The sequence below is a fragment of the Poecilia formosa genome, unplaced genomic scaffold, assembly GCF_000485575.1.
Source record: "Poecilia formosa unplaced genomic scaffold, Poecilia_formosa-5.1.2 Scaffold429, whole genome shotgun sequence".
Taxonomy (NCBI): domain Eukaryota; kingdom Metazoa; phylum Chordata; class Actinopteri; order Cyprinodontiformes; family Poeciliidae; genus Poecilia; species Poecilia formosa.
The window spans coordinates 415,970-436,303 of record NW_006800368.1 but is presented as its reverse complement, the minus strand read 5'-3'; the positions used below and the strand labels follow the sequence as shown (position 1 = coordinate 436,303).

Sequence of the window (20,334 nt, the reverse complement as noted above, 5' to 3'; positions counted from 1 at the left end):
ACGGACTGGTACCGGGCCGTGGACCAATTGGTACCGGGCTGCACAAGAAATAATGAAATATTTCCGTTTTATGTATTATTTGAGTCTAAAGGATCTTTTATTTTGAAAATCCTTTAACCGGATTCTCTCAGTTACTTGCGCGCCAACACTGAGCCCACAAGCAGCAAAATGAGTAAGAAACAGATCAGATGTCTTTGGAAAGTTTCTTTGCAAAGGGGAAAAGGCCCAGAGAAGAGACAGGAGGATGGATTTATCCCGGACCTGTAGGTGAGTCAAACATTACGAGCCGCTCTGAGTAACATGCGGCGACAGGTGTTATGCCCAGAAACTCATGCCTGCCCAAAATTGCATCCCCTCTCGCGGGAGCGCGCATCGCTCTAAGCTCTCGCATATTGACGAGAAAATGGACTGAAATATGACCGAAGAGGAAATTTTAAAGATATAACACTAGTCAGAAAGACGCATTTAGTTCAGTGTCCATGAGATGATATTCAGAAAGGATTCTTTTACTGATTGATTTTAGTTTCCTCTGCGACGAACTCTTTGCGTAAAGTCTATCACGTCCTCACATGAGGGTGTTAATTATAACCTGTCAAATGACCGACGGGCTTTAAATTTTCATGTAGTTAAAAAAAATAACCGGTCAAATGCGGAAAATATTCCGCTAACGCGACCTCTGGGTCGCATGGAACGAAGCACAGCACATGGCGCTACACCCCTTCGCCACCAGGAGGCGGCACCCTGCTACAGAGCCAAGAAGGGCCGGTGGAAACGCGGTCACTCCGAAATAGAGCCGAGCCGAGCCGAGCCGAACCGGGTTGTTTCTATTGCCGGTGGAAAAGGGGCAATTGAAAGTCATCAAGCAAATCAGAACAGCGGAGAGGACTTAACAGAATGTCGCCAGTGAAAGTCCATGAGTAGGAGGAACAAAACAAGACCACCAGAGGGCGTTGTTGTCACATAGAACACAATGGAATGGGTCAAACACGTCACAGGGTCCGAGCTGCGTCATGACGTAATTATTATAAGACTTAAAAGTATTTTTAGGCGTTTATAGCGTGCTGCACAGTTGGTAGAGCAGCAAGAAGGTTGTGGGTTCAATTCCCGGCCCGGACGCTTCTGCATGGAGTTTGCATGTTCTCCCTGTGCATGCGTGGGTTTCCACCCACAGTCCAAAAACATGACTGTCAGGTCAATTGGGGTCCCTCTAAATTCTCCTTAGGTGTNTAGAAACAACCCGGTTCGGCTCGGCTCTATTTCGGAGTGACCGCGTTTCCACCGGTGTTATGCCCAGAAACGCATGCCTGCCCAGCAATGAAGCTTCAAACTGCCTCACCTCGTAGAGACCAAGCAGGCTGTGAATATAAGCAAAACTTTGGGTGTCATTGTCTCCATCACTCCCTGATGGGACCGTCTGGTTGCAGAGAAACAAGCTCAGGGCTCCCTTAGTCTTTATCGTGAGTTAAAATTTTCACGAAAGTAAAATGCTCGTTTTTGTGGCGCATCTGTATCTTATTTTGAAGGGATATGTAAACGTTACCATAGCGACCAGAGTCAGAGAGCGTTTGGGCAGTGGTCGAGAGGAGATGAGTAGAGCTTGTGAGTCTTAAGTCTGGTTTAGACGGCAAGAATTAAGAATTGTCGGCCGATTCTCCAAATCTCTGTGACCACAGAGCTGATAAAAGTCCAACAGGTTCGATCGGTTCGTGTGTCCAAGGCAGGAGCAACAAACCACACGAACCGATTCCAGAGGATAGTCCAGTAAAACCCCCAACATAGCATACGGGAATTTAGAATGACCAAACACGGATGACGATGTAGTTCAATAGTGACAGTTTGTGGAGTCATTTTAAGAGATAAAAGACGTAACAAAAAGAAAAGGCGGTGGATAAAAGACGGCGGGAGCAGCCGCTCTATTTGCTGCACTATGATTTGGAGGTGAGTTATGTTTTCTCATAGTTAACATTTTTAACTGAAGAAACATATATAATAATGACCTTTATATATACACATATCATTTCTGATATCCACCGGACTCACAGTTGCGCGATATGTCAGCTGTTTGGGATTCCCCTCTGTTCTTACGTCACCGCGCTTTCTGATTGGCTACCTGTCACATTCAACAGGTTGTATTCTCGTTCCCAGTCAAGGAAAACCCCACAGGCTGCGATAAAATGGCCAACACAACGCAAATTGGGTATATTCAGGATTTAGCGGGAACATCAACATGCAGAAGCCTTATCTGACGGTTCACGCCCCAGGGCGCAGCAAAATTTTCCAAGTCTTCACAGGTCCGTGGTAATAAAAAGGTTGGGGACCACTGATCTACAGGGCTACTCAATCTGATCAGTTCATTGAAGGAAGCATGGTGGGCCACTCAGACCTGAGTCATCAGAAACCAGGCAGTGTTACTCAACAGACCAGTTCAACAGATTTCCTACAGGTCCTGATCAGGGTCAAACTCTACAGGTTTAGGATGGATGGAGTAGGAATTAAAGGGCTTAGCACTGCATACAACAAAAAGCTGTTCCTTTGTTGGCATCAGAGGTTTGTTAGTGAATATAAATATTACTATGAAGACCAAGGACCACAGCATACATTATATAGAATGTTATTGAGATATTTAAAGCAGGATTAGGTTAGAAAACAAAATCCAAAGCTTTGAATGTCTCTCAGAAGCTTTCATTTGTGTTTAATTGTTCCTTCTATTAGAGTTAAATGCGAGTTCCAGGGAAAATAAAGGACTTTAAACAAATGAAAAGGAATCAAGCTGGTAAACTGATGGAAAGGTGAAAGATAAACTTGAGCAAAACCTGAAACTGAAATACAGAAAACAGAAAGGAACAATAAAGATAAACCAACAACCAAAACATACATTAGAATGAAAATTTGATCGAAGTGAATAAACAGAAAAAGATCAAAAGAAGAATGTGACGCTAGAGTCACCTACAGATAGTAGACACTTAGTATAATGTCCCACAAACTGTTGTTTCAGTTTATTTTTGTTTTTGTGTTTTTCTTTTTCACACTATGTTAAAAATAAATTCGGAATTGTTTTTGGGTAACATAATCCTGTAACAGTTATTTGTTTGTCTTGGTCCAATTTGTCATTGTAAACGTACCACAGTTGTGCATGATGCCTTACAACAAATCATAACCTGAAAGATGAATGTTTTCTAATGTCTCCTGTTGCACCAGTTTAGCATTATTGGAAAGGTCTCATGCACACACAGCATGAGCTGCTGTTTGCTGGTCAAAGTCTACCTGGTGTGTATCCCCACGGCTCATAGTAGGAAGGGAAAACTCCAAGGTTACAGCCTCGGACAAAGTCCTCATAATCCATGGGCAGCAGAGGACTGGTGGAGGACAAGAACTCAGGGTGGAAGATGATCTGAGAGAACACAATGAACACATGAATACATGAACTCAGATGAATACAAATGAATACATTTCTACATGAAATCAATGAGACTCAGGTGTAGCTGGCTTTTCAGTAAGCTAAGCTAGTTTCCTCTTTTCTTTGAATCGCATGCAGTTAATATTTACCAAGGCAGGTAAATGGCTATGATATAACAGTTTTTTGTTTGATAGTATGCATTTTAAAGAAAACACTAAAATAAAAAATAACTGCAGTTAAAGAACTAAAAGCTCATTGAGTCACTAAAGCAGGCCATCTTCTCAGTTTAGATTTCTAGTCACAATGAGGTGAGCCTTGGCAGAGTGAAGGCACAAACAGCCGATCAAATGAAGCATTTTACAGCTGCAGTAGGTAATGTTTATAAAAATATATTTTTTAGACTGCAGATGTTTTAAATACAATCAAATATGTATCCAATTTATTATCTCATATAGAAGTCACATCAATCAGATTTTTTTATTTTATTTTTTGGGCTTGAAAAGATCAGACTTGGGCTGATCAAATTACCATGATATGGACAAAAAAATCTGATTTGGGTTTTATTTTACCTCACATAGCCAAAATCAAAACCATAACACCCATGGCCAGGACATTTCATTCAGATTTTCTCAAATTTTCTTTCCTGTAATTCTTTCCAGGACAAAAGTTTTAAACTATTCCCTACCAATCTTCTATAACAAGAGCATCTATCTTCTGCCAAATTCATGTGTTTGATTTTCCAGCTTCCTCTTACTTAAGGTGCTTAATGTTCAATTCATATTTTTTATTATTTGTGTTTGCAAATCAAGAATGGCCAAATAACAGTTCTTCCCAATCAAACTGGCATTTTTTCATGATTACTTACATTTTTTCAGTCAAATATATTTGCAAGAGAATGTATTTTACTTGCATTTAGACAACAAAATATGACATTGTTTTAATCATTGAATTCAAATAACAACAGTGGACTAATAGAGGAAGAAGTGGGGACTTACTGACCCCAGCACCGCAGGTTGTAAAAGACAGAATGTTTAATCTACCTTGACGCGGTCGTTTCTGGAATTGAAGAGACCAATGCGTCTGACGTTGAACAGTATTGGATCTTCAGAGTCGTCCAGCATATTGTGAGTGGTCACTGGAGGAAGACTGTGTCTCTGAGAAAAATCATTAGGACATACAGTGAGCAAAGTTTCTAGTTTTTAGACTCTGAAAACCAAGTAAAATGTGAACAACGTCATCCAATACATTCAGGCTCATATTTGCATATATGCTCTTTTGTCCATGCATTCAACATCACTCTATTGCAAAAACCTTTTCACATTGTGTCAAATCATGTTATTGTAAGCTGTAGCACTTTTAAATTATATTTGATGTGACAAACCATCATAAAGCTTTTCAAAATTGTCAAAAGGAACTGAACAAAGAAGAGTATAGTTTTTTTTAATAGATTTTTTATTTTTATTTTTTATTATTATTATTATTTTTTTTTTCAATTAAAAAAAAAACTACAGTGGTGTGCAGTTGTGGTTCAAGTCTTTTGGGGTATGTCTCAGTCTCCACCACCTCTGTAGGGCTAAGCACATTACCAATGTCATAATGCTTGCTACATGACTCTTAAATAGGTGACAATTCCAGACACAAAAGCAGATTTAGAAAGGTTTATAGATCAACGGTAGTTCAGAAGAAGTCCAGCCGGTGTCTGGAGGAATCACCAGGTCAGCACTGACTGCAGGATGATCCCAGCATACAGTCTCAGTTCAGCTTCTTTTGTGTTAAAGCTGCAGTATGTTATTTTTATTCATTTTTTTAAGTATGTTTCTTACTTGTATGTTAAAATTATCACTATGTTGGGACAGTGAAAAGAAAAAAGCCAGAAGCTAGTGACATCAGAAAGAAAAAAGAGCAGGAAACAGTCCTTGGGTTTTCTGTGAATGCAAGATGTTTTCCATTTCTTCTGATAAACTAAAATACAAGCAAAATGTTTGAATTATTTTCATACAAAGAAATAGGTTATATATCTGTGAAAAGGATAAGCTGATCTGATGAAGCTGACAAGCAACTAATGTTTACAGTCTGAAAAAGTTTTGAATGTTACTGTGTCTATAAAAAGGGTTGTCAAAGGCAGTAGCAATTCATTGAATGGTCAGATAGTCCCTCTGTTTCTGTTGTTCTGTTAGCCATCCTCCCTTCCAGTGAAGAGTTGAACAGTTTAATTGCTCAAGTTTCTCAGTCTGCTGATTCCTGCACTTTGGAAGAAGCAGTCTCCCACTGACTCTGCTTTCCTGGCTGCTGGTGACAGTGTGCAGAGGGTGACTGGCATTGTCTATAATAGCCTGGAGTTTCTGTAATGTTCTCCTCTCTGCCACTGTTACCAGAGAGTCCAGCCTTGTGCTGACCACAGAGCCAGCCTGCCTGACTTGTTTCTCCAGCCAGGAAAGTTCTGTGTTGAATGCTGCTGCTTCAGCACAGCCCAGTCTGTGACGAGATGCTGGTGACAGCAGACTACATGAACACACTGATGATGTTTTAACATCTTAGTAAAGCTGCTGGGGTTGTTTCATCAGAGTGTCACCGTTCACATGGCCACATCTTCAGTTTTTTATTTCTGTATTTGGCATCATTAGAAAGCTTGCAATATAGTATTTTGTCTGTCTACATTTAAATATTTTGCTCAGTGTTTAGTGTAACATGAATTCCATGACCTTTAAAACCAGAGAAAAATAAGTCCCACAATATTCCCTATTTTTTTCAGTTGAAGAGTTTAATTCCAATCATTGCTGACACACGTAGTCAATGAGCCTTGACCTCAACCTGTGAAACCTCTCCACTAATATACATTTATTATTTAATTGTGAATGACCTTTTGCTGATACTTTGTTGGTATATCCAGCTCTAACACAGATATTGTATTGACTCACGGTCCAAAGTGAAGGTTGGCATTAATCCCATACTGGTTTTAATTACAGTTAAGACACTTGAATAATACTTTTACTTTGATAAATCCTCCCAGAATAAGTCTGCATCACCAGCCACTGACCACAATATCACAAATAGACTCTACAGTATGACAGAAGGTTAAAATGCAGATTTAATCTTTAAAAGAAATTTAATGAATGCACATCTCCTTACAAAAGCCTTTAAGCTAAAGTAAAGCCTTAAAATTTAATAGGTGTTTCAATGTTATGTTAAGAGCCCGAATATAAACAGAGCAGACAGGAGAGCAACTGTTATTGCTGCCCCAACATTAACATCCACATAACAATATTCATCCATTATCTCAAAATGATGAGATAAGGGTCTTACGGTGATGACCTAGTCAAACCATTATTGCCCAGGTTTGACAAGTGTGATAAACAAACGCTACAAGCTCATGATGAGACAATTAACCTGTTATAAAACTAAATACATTATTTCAGGACAACACAATGGAAATAAATTCCAATACATACAGTTAGATTTTGTACCTGTGTAGCATAAATAGCTCTCTTCATAATCGTCAAGTCATCTCTGTCCAGAATGGTGTTCATGTCTGGGATGTTTCCTCTGAAGACAGATAACAGAAACATTTAAAGGATTTCCATTCACACATAACCATAATTACTTCACAAAATGTTTATACTCACGTCAGCAAAGATTCATAAAGCTTTTTACCAAATTTCTCCTTCACAGTGTGAGCCGTGTCCCTGTGAGCAACAAAGATCAAACAAAGATTTAATGTTTCTTTCAAAGTACTTACCGTACACCTGAAAGCTGTACAGTAAGTACATCAAAGTGTGACTTTGATGGAGATGGAGGTACGCTGAGGTTTGTTACCGTTTACATCTAAATATTTCAAAGAGAACCTACCAGAGCTGTTTGCGCACGGCCTGGCCCTTCAGAGACTCCACATTGAAGTTGTTGGTTTTGGCTGGCATTATGAAGAAAACCACCACAGTCAGGTCATTTCTGTGGACCTGTTGAGAAAGTCATGAGGGATTCATGTGGGCTAGATAAAACTGGAAAACACAAGATGGAGAACCACAAATTCTGAGTTGAAGGTCCTCACCCGCAGCAAGTAGTTGAGTCTAGATAGCGATTCAAGAAAAATGTCAGCTCCCTTGTTGGAGAATTCATATCTCCCAGCAATGAAAAAGAACAGGGTTCTGTCCAAGTTGAAGTCAAGATGCCTGCCAAAATGAAATTTTACAAACTGACAGAAGTTAGGCAGTATCACATTGTAACTCAGAATGATGTGACCTATTTGAATTGGACCAGGCAACAGTAAAATCACAGAGCCATATCAGCTTACTGACTGAACTACAGGCTCACCCATAAAAGTGTCCTCTGACAAACTCCTGGATGCGGGTCTTGTTAGTGGAGTGCAAGTTCTGAAACTCATGCATGGCTGAGAATTTTTTCACATTCAGCCCATTTGGGGTCACCACATCTACGCCAGAGTTAAACAGAACAGAGCTGACTTTACTCTACTGGTGGAGAAAAGTACAAACAATACTGAGACAGTATTTGCCTGCATCTGTTTTTGCTTTACTGCCACACTCGAAATATGTCAGAGGATTAGATAAATAAAGATAACCTGAGTAAATACAAAATGCAGTTTTCAAATGATTTCATTTATTAAGGGTAAAAAGAAAAAACTATTCCAAAAAACCTAACCTGCTTCCTTTACTGCACAAGTTGATGCCTATTTCAGCAGCTCTCACTCATTCTTTTATCTTTGTTAAAGTTCCAATAGATAACTTTTATCAAACAGTATATATTTTTTTTACATATTTGTTCAAACTATTACTGTGTCCAGACCAGTGATGGCATAGTTACTTTGAAAAAGTAACTTTAATCGGATTACTGATTACTTGATTTGGAAAGTAACTAAGAGAGAGGAGAGAAGCGTTATTCAATAGATTCGTGGTCCACAAAGACATAACATACAACACATGCAAAATAAAATAAAAATAAAAGAAATAAATCAAATCTTATAAGAGACTTGCATATCAATGATTCCACAGTGCCAACTGGTATCTTAGAGGGATGTGAAAACATTACAATGCACAAACGACGCATAAACTTGTATATCAAATGTCTCATGAGTGCCTGAAATGTTCTGACATGTGCATTACAAAACATCTCACTTGCACTGCTAAACCTGGGTTTCTTAAGCAGAATTCTCAGGGAGTCATTATAAGCAACCTTAAGCTTCTGCATGCTAGCTTTTTCAAATTTACACCACAAAGGAGCTGCATACAAGGATGTACAATAAGCTTTAAACAGGCTTATTTTTACCTTATGAGTGCACATGTAAAACCTCCCCCCCAGAATGTTAGCCTGGGCGTACAACATGCGACACTGCCGATAAATGTCATCATCATCACAGAGCTGGTCTGTGATGTAGTGACCCAGATATTTACCTTTGGAACAAACATTTAACTTTTGTCCCGACAGAAAAAAAATCAGCGAAACAGAGTCGTTTGTCTGCTCTAGTCCTACTGTACATCAAATCTCAACCCATAATCAGAGCAGATATTCAGTAACTGCTGAAAACCAGTACTGCTGGGCAGGGGCGCGGTATAGGGGGGGAAAGTGACAACAATTCTAGGGGCACTGACCAACAGGGGGCCCTCGACAATTTCATTATTTATTTTTTGTTCATAGAAATTACAAAAAAACAAACAAAACAAAAAAATCGGGGCCCTGTCAATTACAAAATTAATCAGATTGTATTTTCGAAGATTGTTTTTAGCAGTAAAAATTGTATGTTCCTGTAACCCAGCTGTATTTTATTTGTTTGTTCTGTGTTATTTGCTTTTCTGTATTGTTTTTACTTTATGGGTAGTGTCAACTTAAGAGCAAAGTACGACATCACTTTACGGCAGTGTTCCGACTGCAGTTACTAGGGGAATTCCCGGGCTTTGGAGTTTCAGAGCTGCTGCAAAGTAGAGACATGCTAGTCTCTGGCTACCTTCTGCATAGCGCTTGACTTCTTTATGCCTGATATATGATATTTTCCTGCTAGGTGGGCATTACTGGAGATTTGTAATGTCGTATGTGTTCTAATTTTATGTACTAAGTCGTCGCTAATTCCGTAATGTTTTAGAAACCAAACTTCTGTTTTACCATGGGTATTGTGAGTTAAAATAACTGTCAAGTTTGTCGTGTGTTGAAGAAGATTCTAGGTTATAATATTTCTTAAGAAAGAAACTCTTTTGGCTCGATCTTCTGATTCCAGGTTCTCCCGGCGGGCCACGTGTAGCCACACAAAAACAACGAGGGCAGACGTCACAGAATTGCAGTTTAATCCAATAGAAGACAACGCATAAAATTACAACAGAAACTGCAGAACAACAGAGACATACATTCATTTACCTGACATAAATGGAAAGAAGAAGGAAGGAAAGAAAGAAAGAAAAGCAAAGACGTGCAAAGGCGTCTTTGGAGAATTGCGAGAGCAAATCTAATTTGTTACTTCTGTGTAGAAAGTTTTATAGTAAAGGGCGTATTATTATCTTTAATTTATTCAAATAAGGCGTATCTTTGCTCATCCAACCAGGAGCCATCTCTGACCCTCTCTCTAAAGCCAGGAACTCCTGCTGTTTTACAGCTTTTCACAGATGAGTGTGAAAAGCTAGAACTTCTCCTGATTGTTTCCCACACAGACAAAAGGCAGTCCAACAGATCTTAGCAAACCATCTGCTGTAACTATAGGTAACATAAAGGTCAATAGGCCAGAATAAGTTACTGATTTTAAAACTATAATTAGGCTATTTCAATCAAGACATGTTAAGTTTTAAACTAGCATACTTTAAATTTATTTTCTTAACACGTGTTAAGTGAAATATTTCATTTTCATCTATGTTCATGAGGCGCTTATTTTATGGCATTATATTCCTGATAAAGAATCTTAAGTGCTGTTTTAAAATGGAGCTCACTGCTCTTTACTAGGGGAATTCCCGGGCTTTGGAGTTTCAGAGCTGCTGCGGAGTAGAGACATGCTAGTCTCTGGCTACCTTCTGCATAGCGCTTGACTTCTTTATGCCTGCTAGTGCATTATTGTGGCGGATATCGGGGAAAGGAACAATGGGAAGGTGCTCATGTGCCTGCGGAGGAAGAGAGAGAGGCTGCGGAGTTTCTGTGTCTGTGGACGCCGCTGCCATCGTCATTCTGGGTCGCCATCCCAGCCAGGACAACNGAGACATACATTCATTTACCTGACATAAATGGAAAGATGGATGAAAGAAAGAAAAGCAAAGACGTGCAAAGGTGTCTTTGGAGAATTGCGAGAGCAAATCTAATTTGTTACTTCTGTGTAGAAAGTTTTATAGTAAAAGGCGTATTCTTATCTTTAATTTATTCAAATAAGGCGTATCTTTGCTCCTCCAACCACGAGCTATCTCTGACCCTCTCTCTAAAGCCATGCAGGAACTCCTGTTGTGTTTACAGCTTTTCACAGATGAGTATGAAAAGCTACAACTTCTGATTTTTTCCCACACAGACAAAAGGCAGTTCAAAAGATCTTAGCAAACCATCTGCTGTAACTACAGGTAACATAAAGATCAATAGGCCAGAATAATTTACTGATTTTAAAACTATAATTAGGCTATTTCAATCAAGACATGTTAAGTTTTAAAACTAGTATACTTTAAATTTATTTTCTTAACACATGTTAAGTGAAATATTTCACTTTCATCTATGTTCATGAGGTGCTTATTTTATGGAATTATATTCCTGATAAAGAATCTTAAGTGCTGTTTTAAAATGGAGCTCACTGCTCTTTGTTACTAGGGGAATTCCCGAGCTTTGGAGTTTCAGAGCTGCTGCGGAGTAGAGACATGCTAGTCTCTGGCTACCTTCTGCATAGCGCTTGACTTCTTTATGCCTGCTAATGCATTATTGTGACGGATATCGGGGAAAGGAACAATGGGAAGGTGCTCCTGTGCCTGCGGAGGAAGAGAGAGAGGCTGCGGAGTTTTCTGTGTCTGTGGACGCCGCTGCCATCGTCATTCTGGGTCGCCATCCCAGCCAGGACAACCTCTTTCATCGATTCGTTTCGTACGCATCAGACACACACACACACACACACACACACACACACACACATATCTATATGAACTTTTTTTTTGCTGGCCAGCTTCTTTTATTTTATTTTATTTTTTTTACCGAGGACCCCGAAAGGATTCTTTATGATCTAAATGTTTTTTTTTCTTCTTCTTTCTTGGTTTTTCCAGGAAAACTGTATGACGAAGTGTTCAGACGAAGTTGGATGTGTTTCAGTCCAGTAACTTGTAATAAACATAACTGGTTGATAGTAAACTGCTATCTGAACCCGAGTAAATTCTGTTCTTTGGTTACATTACCACTCCCAGACGAAAAAACACACATCCATATTTGCCCTGAACCCCATATCTGCGTTAAATGGTTCGTTCCTGCTTGGAGCGCTTCAGAGGGACGCCGTTAGCAGCAGACAGAGGAAGACAAGAACGATTGTGGCAATTACTATGCTGCTAAAAAAAGTTATAAAATCAGGTTTTCAAAAAAAAAAAAAGAGAGACAGGGACAGAAAGATAAAGGCAAGAGTGTTAATTTATAACCCAGATTTTCTCCAAGAGAGGTGAGTAGACTGTGTGAGATTATCAACCATTTAGCATAATTAGCTTAGCTACAAACTACTGTTTGTCTCCTTTTCACTAGCATTTAATGAATTAAGGAAAAAAAATACCAACATATTCATATATTTAACTCGTTCCTTGTACCTTTTACCATTTAACAACAGATGAAACAGTCAGCAGCAGCTCTAACCACCATACCAGCATAAACCCTCTTCCTTCCCATTCCCAGTGAAAAAGGTGAGCAACACTGTGTCCAATGACAACCTAGTTAGCATCAGTCCAGTGAATCTGGATTTCTCTGTGTCTTTGCTCTTTTTACAGTTACACAACAAAAACACTATATTTGTTGCAGACAGAAATTCAAACAATCTTTATAAAATGATAATAAAAACAGCCTCCTGTCTGGACTGCAGCCAGTCCACACAGTTTTACCTTAGTTGGATTTAAATTACAGTTATATGTTGCCACGTTCCTCCTGTCCAGTCCTCTCCTAAGTGAAATTAAAGCTGCACTATGTAACTTTTATAAAAAATATTTTTTTTTACATATTTGTTGAAACTGTCATTGTGTTGTGACAGTATGGTATGAGAGGTAATCTGTGTAAATCTATTTCCTCTGCTTTCTCCCAGTGCTAGAAACAACCAGTCAGTGGCAGGAGAGTTTTTGTGCTGTCAATCACAATCTCATGTGCTGCTCATCCTTTCTCCACCTCGATTGGTGCCGTACCGCAGTTAGCATAGCACAGAGCTGTACAGATTCAAACTGTGAATGCTCAGTTTAGTTAGCATAGCTACCAATGATGGGAGATAAACAGTTTCTTGTAATGATAAGTTGTTTCTCCACCATTAGCATGTTTAGCAGTGAGTGAATGAGGATGATTGACAGCGCTAAGAGTGTCCTACTGGTTCTGACTGGTTGTTTTGGTCAGAACGGTGCATTGCTTTAGCTAGCAATAGTAGTTCAGGAAGGAGATGGAGGAGATCGATTGTTTTGACAGATTATCTGTCTCATAACAAACTGTCATGACATCATGACAGCTTTAACAAATATGGAGAAAACATATTTTATTAAAGTTATGTACTGCAGCTTGAATAAAATGCAACTACGTAACATATTTGAGAAGTCTGGATTCCTTTATGTGTTTGCACGTTGCTTTTGACTGTTGCTCATGGGGAGAGACATTTCAGTATCTAAAACTAATAGAAAAAATGTAAGCAACCTACTTGCACACTGGATGTGGACTGTTGGATGTTAAATTCATGAGCAGCAAATATTGTGCTAATTATCAGTATTGAACCAAAGAAAGCAAGGCAGATGCAGGCCTTTAAAATTGTGATGTTTTTTATGGGTCAAATAGACTCTTTCAGGCCATAAATACAGAAATCAGTTCCCAACTTGGCTTTGAAACCAAATTGATTATCTGTTGTACTAATAAACTGATTGAGCCGACCAAGCAAGATGTTTTCTAACACTTTAGATATCACACTAGCTAAAGCTACTGGTCTGTAGTTATTAAGGCTACCAACCTTGCTAGTTTGTCCTTAATTACCGGCATAAGGGTGATAGATAATAAAGAATCAGGCAACTGTCCATGGGTCATAAACCCAGAGAAACGCTTTGCAAGCAGCACAGCCACTTTTTGGTTAGCATATTTCAGATGTTCTGCTGTAATGCTATCAGAACCTGTTGCCTTATTCTCACACAAGTAAGTTATAGCCTGCTGGACTTGACTAGGGGTTATTATAGCCACTTCACTTTTAGCAATATTTCCCAATCCATAGGGTTCACTTTTTACACAGTTAAATAAGGCAGAGTAGTGCTGTCTACATAGCTCTGCTATATCATGAGCCTCAGATATGCCCTCTGTGGTACAGGGGAGTAATGCAGCAGACCTGTTTAAAGCTCTGACATCATTCCAAAAGCCAATGGCATTATTACAAAGCAGTTTTTCAGCCATGGAGTCTGCTCTCATGTTCTGCTCACATTTGGAAATGTATCGAATGGCATATTTAAATTTTGCACTGGTAAGTTTTTATAATCTAGGAGAGTTCCATCTCTTGGTCTACCTGCTTGTACCCACATCTTATATGCTTGTTTGGCTTCTGCATGGTATCCTGACACATGTTTATTCCAACCTGGCCTGATGTTATTAGTCTTTCTGCATGTAAGGTATGGTCTTGTACTCTCATACAAAGCACCCACGATGCCATCATACATAGTATGGAGATCTATACAGTGAGAAATATCACTGCAATTAACATCTGAGCACATAATAGATTGAAGAGGAAGCTTTATTTTACTCAAAAGAATATCAGTTTTCATATTATATGCTAATAAATCATCTTTAGAGAGTCTGGACCACTGAAATTTAACTGTGGGGGCACTATTTACCCCCCATATAAACTCTGGAAGACTTTGATTATCCAGCATCATTAAAAATGGAACATGATCTGACATAGAATATTCATATAAGACAGTGGTCCCCCAACTACGGCCCACGGCCGAATTTGGCCCGCCTCCACATTTGATCCGGCCCCCTGAACAATACCTGAGAGCATTTAGATTTTTTTTCATATACCATATTTTCCGGACTATAAGCCGCTACTTTTTTCCTAAACTTTGAACCATGTGGCTTATAGTTCGGTGCAGCTTATATGTGGATTTTTCTTCAACCACCAGGGGGCTCTTTTGCAGGAAGTGAATCATTGGAAGTCAAAATTGGAAATAAAAGAAGAAAGCGCCCATTAAAACAGAATTAGGTTTTATAGGGAATTGAAATTGGAGAATGTTGTTGATCAGTTAAATAGCATTGAGGGGAAAAAGAAGATTTTTCATTTTTAAATAATACTGGGATCATTTTGAGAATTTGAGGTATAAATATTAGGATCCAGTAGATGGCAGTAGTGGAACATTAATGGATGGAAGCTGCCGTTGAAATCTAAAGAAGAAGAAGAAAGCGCCCATTTTCATTTAGCACATGCTACTAGCAGACACGAAGGATCAGCACTTTTTCTGTTACAGTTACTGTTCAGAAACTACCGTAATCAGTTCAGTTAAATCTAAACTTGGCACCTTTTTCTTTGTCAACTGTAATAAATATGATATTCAATTGATCTGTAATGACTCAAATTTTGGGTGTCCGCCCCTCTGCTGTGTGCTCATTGTGGAAAATCTGGAGCAGCAGAGATATCTGAGGCTTATAGCCCAGTGCGGCTTATATGTGTATGTTTACTGTTTTTTTTTTTTGTTTTTTTTTAAACTTTGGGGGTGCGGTTTATAGTCCGGAAAATACGGTATTTATTTCATAAATAGTATTATTTCCTGGATTTTTTCTGTGAAGAACCCACAGAGGGTTATTTGGTTATTATTTATTTCATTAATAGTGTTATTTATTTCCTGACTTTTGTTCTGTGAAGAACCCAGAGAGAGTTATTTGATTGTGCTTTGTGGAAAACAAGACATTTTTACATTTAGGCACTCCTGCAATCGTCACACTTTTTCTGTTACAAACTGACTCCGGCCCCCCACAGGAAAAAGTTTGGGGACCCCTGATATAAGATTTTTATTCATTTTACAAAAGCATGGGCATCAGCAGAGCTAATGCAATGGACAAGCCATGATGTCGTATGCCAAGCTTCACTTATATATGTATAGCTATCTCCAGGTAGCAGGAGCTGACTGGACAATATAAAACTGTTATCACAAAACTGATGCATATGTTTGGCAAATGAAGAGTGTTCATCAGATATATCTGCATTCATATCACCTATACACTGAGGTAAAATAATGGTCATCAATAAAAGAGTTCAAGAAAGCAAGTCTATTCAAATAAATGTCTTCATTCTGGGGACCCTCATCTGGTGTGTAGACATTAATAATGACAAATTATTTGTTTTCAACTTTTAAATGTACAGTAATACACCAGTCAACACCAGTTCTGATGACATTTAGAACTGGATCCAGCTTTTTCTGCCATAGAGTGGTAACTCCTGTGATTCGTCCTCTGACTATACCCATAGAAAGATCCACAGTAGATTCACCAGCTCCACAGAAACAATCATTAATACAATTCAAACTTCCCAAAACTAAGTTACATTAAAAGTAACTTTTTAGTTGCTTTTAGCAGCTGCTAACAACAACGCTCCGCCACCTGTGAAAATTACATTGATATTTTCCAATTCTTAACTGTAAGCTATTTTATAATGGTAACATCAACAATGTGTCTCCACTTGAACTGAAGGGGAGATTGTTTAATTGTTACAACAGTACAAAAAAAAAAAACCGTTAGTAATTTGTGTGTGTTCTTGTGTGTTCCTCTATTGTCTGGAAAACCCTAAGAAGGATTTTAAAAGAAGGAAGATCTAAGAAGGATTAGAGCCTAAGATTTTTTAAAGATTTTTTTAAATTTTAAAAAAACTTTGGGGGTGTGGTTTGTAGTCCGGAAAATACGGTATTTATTTTATAAATAGTGTTATTTCCTGGATTTTAAAAAATTTTGTAAAGATTTTTTTAAGTTTTAAAAAATGTTACCGCCCTGTCTTTGTTGTCAGAGTGCAGCGCACAGAGTTCCTCCTGCGGCTCCACAATTCAGATGGCTGCTGCACAGATTTGTGACACTTATCTTAATATTAACAATTACATCATCAGAATGCTGCGTCAGTGGTCCCTGACATGGCTGGAAGAACACAATGCACGAAGGGGCAAGGAAATCGTGGAATGTATTTCAGTCTGCTGAAACCTCTTCAAAAGGTTTCTACTCCAGCCAGTGTTAAAATAGAACTTTTCAAAGTTCAATCATTGTCCAACAAATCCTGTCTTATTCATGACCATATTCTGGAGAAGAATTTGGACCTTATGTGCCTTACTGAGACATGGCACCAACCGGATGAGTACAGTTCACTGAATGCAGCCCGTCCCCCTGGATATAGCTATCTGCAGAGAGCTCGCCACACGGGCTGCGGTGGTGGTCTGGCTGTAATTTACTGCAGTAATTTAAAATTGTCCCATCTGGTTCTTCAGGGCTTTTCTTCTTTTGAATGTTTGGCCCCTCTCCAGATGAATATTATATTGCTTTATTGGCCTCCTAAACTACATGTTTCATTTAATTTAGAGATGCATGAACTCCTCACTTCTTTCTGTGCCTGTTATGTGAAAAATATCATTCTTGGAGATTTAAATATCCATATTGATCATTCTTCTTTCAGCCTGACAGCAGATTTTAAGTCTCTTCTGGACTCGCTTAATCTTACCCAGGATGATGAAGCCCCTACACACAACAGGGGGCGTACTCTGGGCCTGGTGATCACAGACACTATAACTATCAAAAACGTATCTGTATATGACCTGGGTGTCTCGGACCACAGTGTTGTCTCTGTAGAAGTGCCTCCAAATCCTAAACGTCTTATTCAGTTCCGTGACTTGAAAAACATTTCCCCCAAGGCTTTGTCTTCTGCTCTTCACTCCTTGACTGCTGTCAATCATTCATCTGCAAATGACTCTGTGGATTACTATAATCAATCTCTCCAGGAGCTTTTGGAGCTCCATGCTCCTCTTAAATCGAGGCTGGTGTCATTCTCCCGCTCAGCCCCTTGGTACACTGATGAGCTGTGGAATATGAAAACTGTTGGTCGTGCTATTGAGAGACGTTTAAAAAAATCAGGTATATAGGCATATAAGGAACATCAGAAATCTTATGCCTTTTCTCTTAAGGAAGCACGGTCTAAGTATTATTCCAACATCATCAACAGCTGTCCGGGAAATCCTAAACAGCTTTTCTCTACAATAAACCATCTCCTTCATCCCATTACACAAAGTCATGCTGAGGATTCGACTCAAAAATGCAACCTGTTTCTCTCATTTTTCAAAACAAAGTTAACTTTATTAGCTATCAGCTCCATAGCCTTCCTGATCTTCGGCTGGCATCTACCCTTGTGCATCATGGGTCCCTGAGCTGCTTTGATGCTCAGAGTGAAGTGGAGACTATCCTCAAGAAATGAAGCCTTCATCTTGTGCCCTGGATCCCTTCCCCTCATCACTCATAAAATCTAATCATTAATCATCATCTAATCATTAATCACACAAATAATAAACAACTCACTGAAATCTGGTCATGTTCCATTGCCTCTTAAATCAGCTATCATTAAACCTCTTCAAAAAAAATACCCTGGATCCAGACATTCTTTCCAATTACCGCCCAATCTCTCACCTCCCTTTTTTGTCAAAAGTGCTGGAAAAGGCTGTTACCGCTCAGCTGCAGCTCCATCTACAACAACATTCTCTGTACAAGAAATTTCAGTCTGGGTTTCGTTCTGCTCACAGTACTGAGTCCGCTTTGCTGAGAGTTACTAATGATGTCCTAATGGCAGCTGATACTGCTCCTACTTCTCTCCTTTTCCTCCTTGACCTTACTGCAGCCTTTGACACTGTGGACCATAATATCCTCCTACACCGTCCTCATGTGGAGGTCGGCCTCTGTGACACTGTTCTGGACTGGTTTAAATCCTCTCCAATAGACTGGAATGTGTTAGCCTTGGCAAGGCCAACTCCCAGGCTCTCTGTCTCCTGTGGTGTCCCACAAGGGTCAGTCCTAGGGCCCCTGCTATTTTCTCTTTACATGCTGCCTTTGGGTCAAATCATTAAGCGGCATAACATCTCCTTCCACTGCTTTGGCGACAATATACAACTTTACATTAGAACTGGAGCATCATTACCACCATTTTCACTCACTGCCTTCACTACTTGCGTGGAAGAGATAAGGACGTGGATGAATCAGAATTTTCTTCAGTTAAGAAAACTGCTCCAAAACTGAGACCATGTTGATCGGAACACCTCAGGTTCAATCTTTAACTTTGACGACTATTTTCTTTTCTGGACAAGACATCCTCCTTTCCACCACTGTTACAAATCTTGGAGTAAGAATGGATTCTCATCTCACATTTGAAAATCACATTAAGCATCTGTTTAAAACTTGTTTCTTTCATCTTCGTAATATCTCAAAAATTCGTCCATTTCTCTCTTTCTCTGATGCCGAGACTCTCGTCCATGCCTTTGTCTCCTACTGCAATTCTGTTTGTTGAAATACATAGAAAACACCGTCAGTAGCTTCAATACATTCAAAACAGCGCAGCCAGGATTCTGTTCAGAGCTCGTAAATCTGATCATATTACACCTATTCTCCATGATTTTCACTGGCTTCCTGTCACCTACAGAATTCAGTACAAAATCTCTCTCATTACCCATCAATGTTTAAACGGAACCTCACCGGATTATCTGAAGGACCTTCTCATTCCACATTCATCTACCAGATCTCTACGATCACAAGACTGCAACTTCCTCCACATTCCTCGATCCAGATTAAGGACCATAGGAGATCGGGTATTCGCTGTGGCTGTAGCTGCCCCCGGTCTCTGGAACTCTCCCCATTCAGGGCCGTGCAGAGACCACTAAAAGGGGAGGTGCTCAAAAATAAAAAAAGGGGCACATCTTACCGCATTATAGGACAGAATATTAACAAAGCCTCTCAGCTTTCAGAGTTTAATAAACAATGATAAATTACAAAATTGTGAAATATACAATCAAAGCTAAGGTAAATCTCTATACAGAGCATACAACTATGCATATGTAAGATATTTGATTAGTAATTTCTAAGTATTGCAGTATTCAAACCCGCAATTTAGCAAGATATGTAAATCAGAGCTGGTGGTTTAGCTCTGATTTACATATTTTGTCTTTACAGAATTACACTATTAAAAATATAAAAAAATATAAACAAGGGCACAATGCAACCTTTTAGTGACTGTAATCTATAAAAAAAGAGCTGCCTGTTTGCTGCAGTGGAGATGAAGATGGTCCATTCAGGAAAGCAGAGCTGCATCAAACTTTAAGGTGGAACTGCAGAAAAAAAAAGAAAAAAACAAAAGCAAAAATTGAATTGTTAATGCATGTCACTGTGGGAAAAGCCTACTGAGTTTTACTTAAAACTTTTTTAAACATTTAAATCACACATTTGTCTCATGAAGTGAATGTTTTTTGCAAAACAAACTTATTTGTGCATGTCAGAAATCTTTTCTTGATATTCTAAGTTTTTGTTTGACTCAAAGTTTTGCTTGTGATTCTCACATGAAGTCATGGGCAGGACCCAAAATCACAACAAAATATTTCTGATGTGTGCAAATAAAGAAGTTATTTGCCAAACATAAACTTTAAGTTCACAAGACAAAAATTTGTTATTTAATTAAAAAAAAGTTTTTAAAACAAAATAATTTGTTTTTAAAGAGGAATCATTACAATTCCAAAAGTTTACAATTTTATTTTACTTAACTGAGGTTAGTTTATTTTTTC

The 20,334-nt window shown here is 38.9% G+C and overlaps 1 protein-coding gene and 1 long non-coding RNA gene across 3 annotated transcripts in view; one reads left to right on the top strand and one right to left on the bottom strand.

Moving 5' to 3' along the window:
* Positions 1-20,334, bottom strand: part of gys2 (glycogen synthase 2) — a 41,284-nt gene that overhangs the window by 6,366 nt on the left and 14,584 nt on the right. For both annotated transcript variants that reach the window (XM_007577154.2, XM_007577155.2), the window contains 7 exons: positions 7,706-7,823; positions 7,443-7,563; positions 7,244-7,350; positions 7,021-7,080; positions 6,862-6,940; positions 4,438-4,551; positions 3,265-3,391 (listed from right to left, as the gene is read on the bottom strand). In XM_007577154.2, coding sequence (XP_007577216.1) covers positions 3,265-3,391; positions 4,438-4,551; positions 6,862-6,940; positions 7,021-7,080; positions 7,244-7,350; positions 7,443-7,563; positions 7,706-7,823 — 726 coding nt within the window. The remainder of the gene's footprint in view (positions 1-3,264; positions 3,392-4,437; positions 4,552-6,861; positions 6,941-7,020; positions 7,081-7,243; positions 7,351-7,442; positions 7,564-7,705; positions 7,824-20,334) is intronic.
* Positions 18,836-20,334, top strand: part of LOC107833703 (uncharacterized) — an 11,651-nt gene continuing 10,152 nt past the window's right edge. The window contains exons 1-2 of the long non-coding RNA XR_001659462.1: positions 18,836-18,905; positions 20,319-20,322. This is a non-coding gene — a long non-coding RNA (uncharacterized LOC107833703). The remainder of the gene's footprint in view (positions 18,906-20,318; positions 20,323-20,334) is intronic.